A 14,900-nucleotide genomic window follows, 5' to 3' on the forward strand; every position below is an offset into this window, starting at 1 on the left:
TGTAGCCTATATAATGTGTAAAGTTTAGTATACTCTAATCCCTTACAGTGATGGCACACGACGAGACACACATTCGGCATGTAATGCTGTTTGAATACAAGAAGGGAAACAATGCCTCTGTAACCATAAATAATATCATGTTGGGATTGATATTGATGCTCTGAAGACGCTTTTTGAGTCTAATCCAAGGCAACAAACTCGTGAAATTGCACTGAAATCGCATGTCTCTCATGAAACAATACGTAACCATCTAAGGAATATGGGGAAACTTTATAAAGAAGGTGTTTGGGTGCCTCACAAACTCTCCGATGATCATCGCTCTCTTCTGACGCGTAATGCGCGTGAACCATTTTTGGACAGAATTATCAACGGTGATGAAAAATGGTTTCTCTATGCGAATATTAAACGCTAAAAACAATGGCTCTGTCCTAGACAAAAACCACTTCCGACCCCAAAATCTGGACTTCATCCACAGAAAGTGATGCTTTGCATTTGGTGGGACATCAAAAATAGTTATTCATTTCGAACGCCTCAATCCACAGCGAAATGTCAATGCAAAGATCTATAGTCAGCAGTTGGAACGTTTAAATCAAGCTCTTCATCAGAAACGCCCTTCACTCGTCAATCGGAAAGGTGTTCTTCTTCTCCACGACAATGCACGTCCACATGTGGCACGTTTGACGCAACACCAGATTATGGAGTTGGGTTGGGAAGTTCTCCCCCACCCACCATATTCTCCAGATATGGCACCATCAGATTATCATCTTTTTACTTCGCTGCAACACCATCTTAATGGGAAAACGTATGCACATGTGGAAGATGTTAGAGAGAACATCGACATGTTTTTTGTTTCAAACCCAAGTGATTTCTTTAATCAGGGCATTAACAACCTGATTGTAAGGTGGAAAAGCATCATCGATAAGAATGGATACTATTTCATTTAATAAATGTTTTGTTTTGATATATAAGTTGTTCGGGGTTTTTCATCTAAAAAAAAACGATATTAATTTCTTGTTGACCTAACAGATAAAGAGAATGAAACATACAATAGTGACCTATAAGTCAAAAGCACTAAGAAAAACTTTATGAGAAACTAGAAAAGACCAAAACATGTAGAATAAGTAAGGAAGAGTTTTTAAATAAAGTGAGAGAAAGAAATGGAAAATTAATTTGAACATATTTATCAAACAGAAGTACAAAAAAATCAATATTCTCAGATGATATTGAAATATCATTTTTGTGGTAGAAATTATCAAGTAAATTCATTACACATAAATGTAAGAAGTATTAGGGATAAGGTTTAGCAGGTTTGAATTAATAATGTATTATTTGAATAATAAAGTAGATGTATTACTTCTGACTTGGATATGGTTAAAAATGAGGAAGTCAATCAGAACCAGTTATATGGATATAAATTATTTTATAAGTCAAGACAATATAACATGTCTAGGGGAGTAATGGTTTAGGCTTAGACCAACATAACAGTTGAACAAATTGAAATTAATGAGATATTAGGAGGAGAAATTTTGAGTATATCTCTAGATGAAAGTGATATACTTATAATTGTTACTTTTAGATCACCAAGCTTTACAATACATGATTTTTAGATGAATTAATAGCTGTATTAAGAAATAATGAAACTGAAAATGCAATCTATGTTCGTAATATAAGCATTGATTTTTTTAGATGAAACAAATTATATTAATGAGTATATGGGTTAAATGACTGTGCTTGGTTTGAATCAACGAAGCAACTAAAAAGGTATTATTGTGAGAAAATCAATCTACAACTATAGTTTTAGAGGATTTCTTTCCTTTTTTAACGACAAATACCTAATAATATTTTAAGTACGTCACTTGTGGCATCTTAAAATGGTATCGGAAATGTATACTTTTGGGTTTTATATCTTGGCATCTTTTTTTTTGTTGTTGTTGAAGCTTAGAAAGAGCTGCTATTCAAAATATAAAGCGTGTAAGATAATATATAGGAAAGAATTATAAACAATAAAAACAAAAATCATTCGATTTTATCTATTTTTACTGGTTCGTATATCATAATCAAGTCTGTTATCCGATATGGTTGTGTCGTGTAGACAGATGGTTTTTTTAAAATTCAGTTTCCGTAGTTCAGTTACAGAAACATTATTTTTTTTGGCAAAAGTAGGACCAATAAATGAATTTTTGATGGAATTAGCAAGGGATATATATTCCCAAGGCAGGTTGAGATTTTTCTAAAGTCACTTATTGTTGATAACGCCAAAATCAGTAGTAATAAAGAAACGCGATTACTCGAGTACTTTCCTTCCTAAACACACAATGTGTGAACTAATAAGATATATTTTTTATTAAATAGTATTTTGTGAAAATTTTTTTTTGGGGGGGGGGGATCAGAGAAAAAGCTGGAAGTTTAAATCTTCATTTCAAATATCCCAGAATTATTTCGAGATGGAGAAAACCCACGAGATCTCCAACTTCTATTGAGTGAACCTATCCTAAGACTTGTTTTTGTTCTATTCTTTGCGGTTACATTCGAAAATAAAAACTTTGTATAGAAACAAAAGCAAACATACAGACTGGGGTTTTCAATCGTTACATAACCTTATGCGCACATTGGTTAAACGGTCAATGCAGAAGGTGAATGTATTATCTTCCCTAATTTTGAGCTACTGGCCAGATATAAGGCAGCCAGTCAGCAACACTCGTTGTCACGAGACTCTGTCCGGCTTTAAACCAAATAGTAGGATTGGCGCTCAGACTTGTAACGCACCCACAGCTTAAAGTCAGCGTGTTCAGTGGCATCACGGCGCGAACCCTCGACCTTCCTATACACAGCCAGGAACGCCTACCATTAAACCATGCACGGCCCAAACATAGTGATATGAGAGCTTAGTTTATCATGACGGTAATATAAAACAAGCGAAATACTTGATGGCGTTTAGCGTCCATTCATTTGTATTAAAAACGCATATAATAAAGAAATAAATATGCACATCCAACCAATAAGTAAATATACATCACTGTAAAAAGAATTCTGTTTTATTGAGTTAAAAAACAACAAGTACATGGTTACATTAGAATTTAGTGGAATTGCCCCTTGCGTTATTTAAGGCAGAAACATGATTAACTAATTTTAGAAGATCTGAAATCTGGTCCTGTGGGGTTGCACCATACTCTTGTCAAAAACTTCGAGGAAGATCATCCTAGAAGCTGGTTATTTGGGACAGTTTCACAGAGAACGATCAAAAATGAACCACGCATGCTCGATAGCGTCCATATCATGCGATTGGTCTGGCTACGGGAGAATGTTTGTGCCCTGATCGTGATTTTGTAACTCGAGAATAATGAGCAGGAACTCATTATACATGAAAAAAATCGCCTTGTCTGGTAAGTTTGTCATTGGCTTAGAGAAGTAGAAAGTCCTGCTCGTAAATGGTAATGTCTTGATTAGCATACCAAAATAGCTGATAAAATGGCATCTCACACCACAACAGAAACGTCGTCATATTTGGCTATGGCTTGCAAACGGTTCAACAAAAGTTTCAGAGGAAATAGTCACTAAATGCGAATACAATAATCCCCAAATGCAGATGTGTCCACTGGCCTAGAATTGTGCAAATTTGGACTTGTCGGAAAACAAGATGCTGTGTCTCTGAAGGCATAAGGGTGTGATAGCATTTGTGATGTTCATTGCCGTCGAACGTACGATATTATATGGAGTGAAGAATAGCTTTTGTCTAACTATTCTACCGTTGCAGCCTATTCTATGAATATAACTTCAGATGGTATTAGGACCCACTTGCACCTGTTCTTCAACAGGCTGTTTGAAATGGTCATTCTCCATTCTTTTCCTCATAGCAAGTGGTTTCTTTTGAATCTGTATTTTCATCGTATTCACTATGAACATTAGTACCATAAGTAGCCTGGCAATTACTTTCTGACCTTGACCACTCTTTTATCAACCAACTATATGACCTTGTGAAAATACCATTAATTCCTGGTATCCTTTCGTTCGTGGCATGGCTATTTGTATTTTGTGGTCGTAACCGAGCTATTACTGTGATTTATATGTATATATGTGTATTTGTGTTAGTGTATTGGGGTTATTTGCATATGACGTCATGAAAATGGTCGATTCGTATTCTCGGGGTGTCTGTTTACTTATTGGTAGGTTATGTACATTCTTATGCGAATTCTAAGAACTTATGAGTGAAATTAATGACGAATGGTAATAGTATATCAACGACACTATATCTTCTATGTTATTCAGTCTCGACGAAGCCTTTCATCAGGATGTAGGTTATGTACATTCTTATGCGAATTCTAAGAACTTATGAGTGAAATTAATGACGAATGGTAATAGTATATCAACGACACTATATCTTCTATGTTATTCAGTCTCGACGAAGCCTTTCATCAGGATGTATGGGATACGACAGACACGTTATTTAATAATGTCAAATTGCATGTCAAAGAGAAATTAATTGATAATAAATCGAGGAGTATGCTCAATAATGACATCATTTGTTGTAGTTGATTTTAATTTTTTAGTTACTATATTTTAAATTAAGCTAGCACTAAGAAAATAAGGAGAGCCACATTTTTCATACATAAATATCCAGTATTAGGTATGTACAAAATATATTACGTATTTGACCTGTAAAAACCGTGTATATGGCTGGTGTTGAATTTAATTCAAAAAGGCTCCTTATCAGACTCAATATATAATACTTAAAGCTTTAGGCTATAGTTTCATATACAAGCTTGTTCATTTTGGAGTGTTGATAATTTAAAGTTCCCTTGTGTACAGAACTTATTGTGATGTGTTTTTTCACATTAGATACGAATTATTGCTTTGCTAGTATCACTCTGATTTTCGTTTTTCTGTTTCTTTTTTTAACGCGGTTAGGATATAGAACTAAGTCACGGTTTTTTTTCTCAAGTCACTTTATCTAACAGAAGTTATAAAGTTATTAAAATCATTGGTGTATTTATTAACCTAAGCGTTAGACAAACTAATGGTGACTGTTTGTAACTTCTCCAAATTATATATTTACATATCCTAAAAAAAAAAAAAACGCACATTGAGCTTGTTAAATAATAGTTGTTTCTAATCCATTTGTTTCAGATATAAACGTGAGGTTCACTTGTCCTTCAGATATACTATTAGATTCTATGTTTTCATCTCTCTTGATTCTACTATTAGGTTTCTTTTCTGTTTCAAGTGTCCCATTGGTCCGATTCTCCTCTGCGTTGGCCTCCTCTTTTTCTGACAAAGGTGTTAATGTAGAACTTGTACGCATTCTTGATAATTTACGTAACTGTCCTTTTTTATGATCATTTGGTGGGGCAAGAAATTCATTTGTCTTATGCGCATCCGATGTTTTTTCAGTTGAAGGAACAAATGACAAGCTTGTAGAAGCCTTTTCTCTTGTTTCTACATCTTTTAGGCTTAGACGAATCTTTGGTCTCTCACTGTGACGTCGGCTTTCTATGGCCAGTATAGACTGCATATTACTTGAATAGAAAGCAGCCACGTTGAGGGAGGTAGCAGTTGGTATTTCATGGAACCCACGATGCATAACAACTCCTGTCAAACTTAAAGTTCGGTTTCGTTGTTCAAGTTCCTCTTTTGTTTCTGAAACGATAATAAATAAATAAATACAGTAAGCGCATTTATATATGTTGCTCTGTTACTGACCAGTTTATAAACATTATAATGAAGAATCTGTAGTTGAGTGTATCTAACCAAGAATTATTACCAAATAAGTGAACCGTTTGGTGCTTTTGTATAGTTATATATGAGTGAACTAATTTAATAAGCTCATATTTCATTTGACAATTATACTAACTCGAATAGTTTGTAACATTTTAGGTAATTACGAAGTAAATGAATGTATCAGTGTGTTAGATTCCTCTAGCTTGAATCCAGAACATTCCTGTATTTTAAAGAATAATAAAAATCGCCAGAATTATGAACATTTTTAGCCTTTGTGTGCAGTTTCGATTCTTACCTGAAAAGGAGTCAGCAGCTTTATCAGAACTAGTGCGTTTTTTTAAATAAAAGACATTGATGAGGAAGTAGCAGACACAGAGTCCAGCGGAAATGTAGGAGTAAATTCTGAAAGTTTCTCGAAATCCCCAGGCTTCTGTCATAAATCCACCACTTAGGCTTCCAAATGCTCTTCCTAATTGAAAAGATAAATTACAAAGTCAAATTGATTTGATAAACCAAACTGAATTTGTAAATGAATATGTTACACGACATGGTATTTATAATTTTTTTTATTTGTTGTTAAGCAGGAAACTACACAATGGGTTATTTGCGATGCTTACAAAGCAGGCATCGAACACCGAATTTTAGCGTTACAAGCCCTCAAGATCACCGCTAAGCAACCAAGAATGTATTTATAAATAAATACGTTTTTTGGGGAGAATATATTTTGTCAGACACCTTTGTTAACTTTGTCATTGAAACTGACTTTTTACAAGAACACTGTTATACCGGTATTGACTCCTATTATTTTGTATAGTAACTTTTCCGTTAACAGACTGTAGTTAAGTTATAGCTTGCGACAGAATGCTAAAAAATAGTGTAAATTATTGTTGAAAGATACTTATGAATTTACTTCACACTCCTAAGAAATTCAACTTTTCTATTAATAACACAGTAATTTTTTTGAATAGGTAAAGTAAGTTAATACTTGAAGAAAATAGTTGCAGTTGTGACAAAAGTAGGAAATTCTCACCAGAAATGAAGTGAAGATTGTTCCAAAGTGTCATAATTGTTGTTAGCATCTCTAAAGGAGCCAGGTGAGTGCAGTAAAGAGTCACTCCAACGGTTAGGAGTGTAACTGTAAAGTTCTCCATAGTTTCATAAATAAGACACATGTACGGATTCGTGGCATAGGAATACCCCATAAATCTTATTACGTATGCCGCAAAAGCCAAAACAATGACATTTACATAGCCAACTTTCTTTATTATCCATGTGGAATAGATCGCAATTGGGACACCAGTTCCTGCTCCGACAGTAAGGGTAAATCCCATCAGCAATGTGGATGACTTTAGCTCACTCTCTAGAAACCAAAATAAAAAGTTCTCTAAAAATCCCCATGAAATCCCCAAGAATAAAACATTAAACAACAACAAGTTCACCTCAATGTTGGATAACAGAATCCCCAAATTTTTAATAGCCCCTTCTGATGGAACTTTTACGCTGAGATCTACAAAGAGCGAAACTATAGCTGCAGTAACATATAAAGCTGCATAAAGATAAAAACATGGGGAATACGTTTTGGCGTTTTCTCCCTCACTGATCCAGTCTACCAAGCCGCCGCTAATTGGAGCAAATGAGCACATGGCTACAGCTTGCCACATGCGCTGGTAGCCAACATCTGCATCATACTTTTGCATCACTACCATTGACGCTGCGTCGAAGAGTCCATTTACAAGTCCAATTCCCAGTGAAACACCAAGTCGAACTGACAAATAAATCCAAAATGTTTTGAAATAATTTCTCTCACCAAAACACAAGTTGTCATTCCCTTTAGCCTCGATAGCACATAGAGTGAAACAATGTAGATCAGTATTTGGCATATATTCAGGTTTACAGATAATTCTGTCATAAAATTTTCCATCATAAGAGAAGTTGTTTGCAATGAAGTAAGAAATGATAACGCTCCCGTTTTCAGTATCTTGTACTGGAGACTTAGCATTCAGGTCGAATATACGAAAAGTAACACTTTCATTTTTGCTTATACAATTACAATCCTCTACATTGTCGTTTTTGAAGCATAATTCACTATCTGATTTCGTTCCGTCGCAAATATTTTGGCAAAATGAAAGTTGTACTGTCAACTCCTCCATGTACGAATGGTTCCTGAGTACGCAGGAATTGCTCATATTCAAGTTGACAGTGTTTGGAATATTAGAACCTGAGTGGCAGCTTAGTTCAAGATTGATATTCTGAAAGTTTATCTCCACGGGAGGGGTAAAGTAAAGACCAAGGCATGTTCCAGCTGAAAAGGTGAGGAAAAAACAAAACAAAATTTTGAAATTTCCGATCCGATCAGCTAAGACACCGATTAAAGGTGCCACGAACAAAGCCACTAGTGGTTGAACGGCAAAGATGATAGCAGTTTCTCGGATAGACATACCAAGGGATTTAAGATGTACTGTGAAGTAGGGATACAGGGTAGCTTGTCCTGTAAATAGAAGAACAATACTTTCAGAAATTACTTAAAAATATGCAATAAAGTTATTTTCAAAAATATTACATATGTTAGGTGTATGCTTCATTTTAATTCCTCATTTGGAATTTACTTTTTTTCTTGACTTAACCCGACTGTATTTCTTAACGCTAATATTTAGTTGCTACATAATTTGTTGCCATCTACAGTTATTTACGTGGCGACGTTGTATGATATCGATCTTCGATTCAGGACTGTGCTGTCGTTATAAACTTAACCATATTTTACAACTAATCTATTCACTGTAGAAATAGCAATGTATAATTCTATGCAAAGCACATCAAAATTGAAACAGATCTGAAGTATAATAAAACTTTACAAGTTTGAAGAAAAATGGAGTAATGTTACTTGTGGCATTAAAAATAACTTCCTTATCAAAGCAGTCATCGCTATGTTTGATCTTACAATATATTAACTTCAATAATTTTACACGAGTGTATTATAAGAAAATAAGGTACTTGCCAAAAAGGTTCTGTTTAACATTAAAATAAATATTCTTTCTTCTGGTACTTGTCATGAAATTTTCACAAACACAAAAGTACATAGCCAAGTGAAAATGACAATGTAAAAAAAACAACACTCACATCATCAGTAAACATGAAGTCGCCAACTGTGTTTTTTAGTTGTTTATATAATGCCATGAATTACACGATTTTTTTTTAAAACAACAAAATTAACATTTTTATTTCATATCCCATATTCTGCTTTGATCGTCTCATAAAGTCAGCTAGTATGGCAAGACATGGTGCAAAAATCAGGGTCAATTGTTTTGTAAATCCTGAATCCGTTTTATTTTGTGCCCGTGTGTGTATTTAGTTATGTAACTTTACAGCAGCTTGTTCTAGCAAACGCAGTAAATATGGAAAATGTACACATGTCGCTTTCCCTGACATTTCAAAACTGTAGAGAGCACGTTTAATAAAACTTAGAAGTATTTCTGAGACGTGTTTAGGATGCTACAAATAACAATTTTAAACCAGTTGTATTTCACCATTAAAAGTTTATATAAAACATATTTAAAATACCATTAAAAATGCTCCCCGTTTACTATTAAGATTACACAACTCTGTCTGCCAAAGAAATGTTTCCATGAAAATAAAATACGAACTACAAATGAATTACATGCTTAGATATAGCGCTTGCGTTTACCGACGTTGTGTATTCAACATCATAATGCAGCCCAACAAGATAACAACGCACTAGGATATTTAGCTCACATATCATATTAAATTACCACGAATAAGATATAGGAACGATTAAAACATAACCAGAGATGAAATGAAACTAAATAAAAGGTAAAACTATATAACACACGATGATGATGATTGTTGATTTGTGGCGCATTTTTACAGTGAGTTTCATTTGTTTACCGTAATGTCTCAAAGGTAAATTAAAGTCATTTTGCAGTTCTTGCAAACTATTTTAAAATATAACCATTAGTATTAATGCCTTTGTAAAGCTTTTCACAAAACCTGATTTAATTTTATTTCAGAATACACGCAAAATAAATATAGAAAAATGCTTTTTTAATTCACTTTTAACAAGATACTATGAACAGTTTGAAGCTCAAGAGTTGGTGCAAGAAATTAGAAGGTTTTTGTAGGGTAAATGTTTTTAGATTTATGATGAATGAGTTATTTCAAATATTGCAAGTATTTTATTAATATTATCAATTACAAAAAGCAAATACATTTCTGTTTGTACAACTGTTTAATAGAATGACATGTTTATAAGGCACATATTTAAAATATGCCACACGATCCAGCCCGGCATCTTGATGTGAATACAAAAAAAATGGGTCATTTCGGAAAATTTTAGGTTGTTTTGATTAGAGAAAAAGGAGACGTTTGACGCTATTTTCGAGGTCTAGACCCATGACCTGACTCCAGACCATGAGAGCCAACAATGAGAAGTTAAGTTTAAAGTAAAACGATGTAGCAATGAAGCATGCTTGAAATGTGCTAGATGTGGTTGTGAATGTGATGGTTTAAGTGTAGTGATTAAGCTAAACCGTGGGTCCCAGTCGGATGAGAGAACTTATTCGAAGATATCCCAATCTATTCGAGCGCTTTTGAAAAGTGGACATTTCTTCTTCTTCAGGGGCAATCTGGGAATGGTGGTGTAATCGAATGAGTGATATATATATAAAGGGTTTATTGACGTCATGAAGGTCATCCGGTTTTCCAGAAAATGTTTAGTCTATTTCTCTATGTACTATTGTAAGCATCTTAGTTCCGGTACAGTGTAGCCGATGGACATACACAAACAACTCTTAGAGAACGTTTCAACAACCATAAATCTTCTATTAACACCGAAAAAGATCTCCCTGTTGCTCAACACTTTAACTAATCCGGTCATTCCATTAACGATGTTACTCTCATCGGCATTGAAACAGGATTCAAAACTAAAGCAGATAGAAAAATAAAAAAAGCTTATTGGATTGTTAATCTAAACACTGTTCAACCTTTCGGAATTAATCTAGACCCTGGAATCAGTAATCTCCGTTCATTGGTTTCATCTCTGTCAGGAAAATAATTTTTAGTTTTTGCTTATTTTTTTCATGTAATGTGAACGCTAAATTTCCTAAAACTTGCAATTCATTTAAAATAATTTTCCAGACCTGTTCTTATAAATTGATTAGCATAACATATCATTTTCAATCAGTCTCCATGTGTCACCTTATTTTAGTTACACACTTAAATATAGTTTTAAATATACATGTATTTATCCATTTCTAAAGTAAAGATATCCCTAACACCTTTTTCACATACACTCTCGAAATCGGCTACATTGTATCGGAAATAAGATGCTTACAACAGTACATACAGAAATAGACTAAACTTTTCCTTGAAAACCGGATGACCTTCATGACGTCACTAAACTTCCTTTATATATTTCACTCATTCGATTACACCACCATTCCCAGTTTACCCCTGAAGAAGAAAGGCTCGGGTTATAGGGTTTTTATTCATTTCTATCAAGACTTCTTGAACCTACACGTTTTTCTAGCATCATGAATGAGCCAATCTATTTGATATACCAGCTAAATCGGAGATTCGTCAATTAATTACTGCATTGACAGCGATACAAAAAAGGCACTCAATAGTATTGTTATCTTCAAAAAGGAGGGATTAGAATAATGTATAATAAATCATTAGTTTCAATATTGTGTGGAACTAACAACACAGTAAAGCCTAAAGATGCAGTGTTGAAGTTGAAGCAGATGCACGATTAATTACAAGAAGATGCCCCTAGCGATTCTCAAATCAAAAATGCATTTCTGCAATGAAGGATAAATATAAGATGGATGGTATAACGCCCAGTACGGTATCAACATAGTATAATTCATATATATATATCATGTCATATTTTCATTAATATTTAGTTTGTTTTCGTTTTAGAAGTTGTGCAGAACTTCGTTCATCGAGATCTATCGAAATAACCCCAACTCACTGGTTTCTGGAATGAACCCCACCTCCCCTACTCCACTGTTGACAGTTCTATAGGCTCAGTACTAAAAGATGCTGGGCTGGGTCTTGTGGCAGGTGTTAAATATAAACATAAAACATTTCCGTTTTTTTGTACAAAACACAAGGACCAAATTTATTTTGAATAGATTGTTGTTAATATTTACCTCGTCTCCCCTACTCCCCTGTTGACAGTTCTATAGGCTCAGTACTAAAAGATGCTGGGCTGGGTCTTGTGGCAGGTGTTAAATATAAACATAAAACATTTCCGTTTTTTTTGTATAAAACACAAGGACCAAATCTATTTTGAATAGATTGTTGTTAATATTTACCTCGTCTGTGAATTTCATTACTCAGCATCCGAAGTCTTGTTTTTTAAAGATAATTTAATGTGAGAACAAAGAATGTACAGTGAGTTTGGAAATCAGTGAATACATAATTACGGTCTAATTTAATAGCATTTACTCGATTTATTAAGTGTATAAAACATATATCAAACACCTTTAAAAATACTTGTGAGACATGTTTACAATAATATTTAAGACTGGAATACAAATATTAATAACACTGCTAATCATTGTTCAATCTTTATGGTTTAATGTTTTCCAATACTTTAAACTTTGCTATTTTGGTAATACTTCAAGTGCAGTAACGTTTTATAACATGTTAATAATTGTTCTCTCTATGTTAAAATCCAAAACCCATAGTTACGTTCATATCGGTTTTTAATTCCACCTAAACAAATAGTAATAAAATAAAATTCTGGAGAGATAGATTTTTAGTTATCTTTAATAAATGTTAGAAATGAAGAAAAATTCTGATTATTATATAAATTTGAAACGAAAAAGGGATAGGATCTTACTAATAGGTTTACAATAAGGAAAGTAGGCATTCATAATTACCCTCAAACTTCTCATAGAGTCTTAAAAGTGTTTGACAATTATGGTCGAATCACTAAACCGCTATAGCTGCGAAGAAACCATTTTAAAATCAGATTTTTAAGAACGTTTTAGCGTATTATAAAGTTATAATTCTGGGTATTTTCACTGGGCAGTGAAAATGTTTCAAAAATAGTTTAAAGTTTATGCTGTGGTAAAGTTTGAGTCGATAATAATCCTTGTAAACCATGTTCACGAAACTGATCAAGTAATGTAACCAATGGGTCTGCAGACGCTGCACGTGCCTAAATTCGTAAAGCTACAGTCATTTTCGAATAGTATGTTTAATTAATAACATCCGCTTTCCGCAGTGGGAGGCATGCTCAGTTATTATTTTCCTCTTTGGTCTTTCGTTATTTGTTGAAATCTGGAAAGGCAACTAACTAGTCAACAACATCAACTACCGACTCTTGGGCTACTAAAATAGAATAGGGAAATTGAACTCATGTCTACATAAGACATCCACAGCTCCAAAGTGCGAAGCGCGATTTTGCGGTAACGGGAGTCGAAATGGGGGACCCTTGGATCCATATGCTGGCACCTTAATCCAGCCCGAAAAGGATGATAGGAGCATCGACAGGTATAGTATGTACAAAATACAGATTTACTGATATGAATTGCATCCTCTCTGATGGATAAAAATTAAGCTGTAAGCTTTATTATTCAATCTGTTTCGTTATTAAGCCTGTATAGAAGAAAATAGCGAACGATATGTTGTTGACTTAAATAGGTTTCTATTAACCGTGAGTTTAATGTTGTTTTAAGTCAAGTTATTTTCAAGAAATGAAACACTTAACAAATGGTAAGTACAATATACATTGACTTGATAATATGTTGTGTATTTCGTTTTTGTTAAACATTTGAGCACGTTTTGTAATGGAGTCTTTTAAATAAAATTCCAAGGTTCGAGACGCGATGCCACTGAACGTTCTGCACTTTCTGCTGTGGTCGCAGTATAAAAGTAACATGTTTATCCCATTCTTCATTTTAAAGAGTCGTACAAAGTTATTGAAGGGGCGGGGATACTGGATGACTGTACCTCCCCTAATCAGCAATTTAATTATACGATCGATTATACTGACCTGACTGGTTAGCTCATGCATGCATAAAGGTGCAGTTTGAATTGAAAATTTAATTCCAAAAGAGCGCGGGTTGATCTTGTAGTAGAGCTTTGGATTTCTGAGATGGTAAACTGGGCTCAAATCCATATGACACCATAAAATATTCTCTGCAGTTTAAGCTGTGTATGCGTTATAAAAGCGACAGTCATTCCCTTAGTGTGGATGGTTGGTAGTAAGATGTTGATGAGTGGCTGCCTTCTCTCTGATCAGTAGTTCAAAGTATGGGACTACTTTAGCATAAATACAAAATAAATTTCTAATTCAATTTCAGTTAGTTAAATAAAAACGTTCATAAAATCCAATAAAAATACAAAAAAGTAAACTGGTCTTTGTCACTTATAAATAATTAAACACATAGATAGTTATCTAATGTAAGTGAATTACGTTTAGTTTTTAAAGGACTTTCGTTGCAAATCAATATGATAGAAAAAGCACGTCACATTTTTTAATAGACGATTAAAAAGTCAAATTTTTCAAAAGTGTTTGATTATCAAGAATCATATATATTTTAATTAGTTGAAAAATTCAAATTTTTAAAATGTGTTTAATTATCAAGAATCACACATATTTTAATTAGGTAATTGTTTTATGTCTGTGTATATTTACGTCTATCTGAATACCCTACAAAGACTGACAAGAAATAAAAACTAAAACATGGAGTAAGCATTCTTACCTCCATAAATTAAGAACATTAAAATCTTGATGGGGATTAATTCTCTACGAGTCAAGTCTTTCCAAAACGACTTCATATTTCAGTTGAATCAAAAGAGAAAACCAATAGTTGTTGAAAAGGCTAAGCGAAAATCTTTTTTCAAGCCTGAAAAGGTTTTAAAGATAGGCTTTTCTGAGACTGAACTAATAAACACTAATAAATTACTGTGGTGATAAACACAGCACACACACACATCTCTTATCTGTTTTCACTGAGCTACAGTTGAAGAAAGTTAAGCAAATGAATGTGCTGGTAATCTTAAACAATACACTTTCAAGTTTTATTGTTCTTGAACTTTGGAAGAGCGATTATTAACAATAAAAAGCGGATAAAATCCGATTTTAATTCACAAGTGCCCTTTCAGTATAAAATAGATGAAGGTGTCTCTAATTTTTTAACAGGGAAGATAACCAT

The 14,900-nt window shown here is 33.7% G+C and overlaps 1 protein-coding gene across 1 annotated transcript; it reads right to left on the reverse strand.

Annotated features, from left to right (window-relative positions):
• Positions 1–4,301: 4,301 nt before the first annotated feature.
• LOC106463396 lies at positions 4,302–14,630 on the reverse strand. Its single transcript, XM_022390875.1, has 4 exons — positions 14,448–14,630; positions 6,746–8,203; positions 6,011–6,184; positions 4,302–5,634 (listed from the first exon to the last, which is right to left on the reverse strand). The coding sequence occupies exons 1-4, from the start codon at positions 14,521–14,523 to the stop codon at positions 5,090–5,092; spliced, it is 2,253 nt and encodes a 750-aa protein (XP_022246583.1). The 5' UTR covers positions 14,524–14,630; the 3' UTR covers positions 4,302–5,089.
• Positions 14,631–14,900: the final 270 nt, after the last annotated feature.

This window comes from Limulus polyphemus, unplaced genomic scaffold (genome assembly GCF_000517525.1).
Source record: "Limulus polyphemus unplaced genomic scaffold, Limulus_polyphemus-2.1.2 Scaffold1396, whole genome shotgun sequence".
NCBI lineage: Eukaryota > Metazoa > Arthropoda > Merostomata > Xiphosura > Limulidae > Limulus > Limulus polyphemus.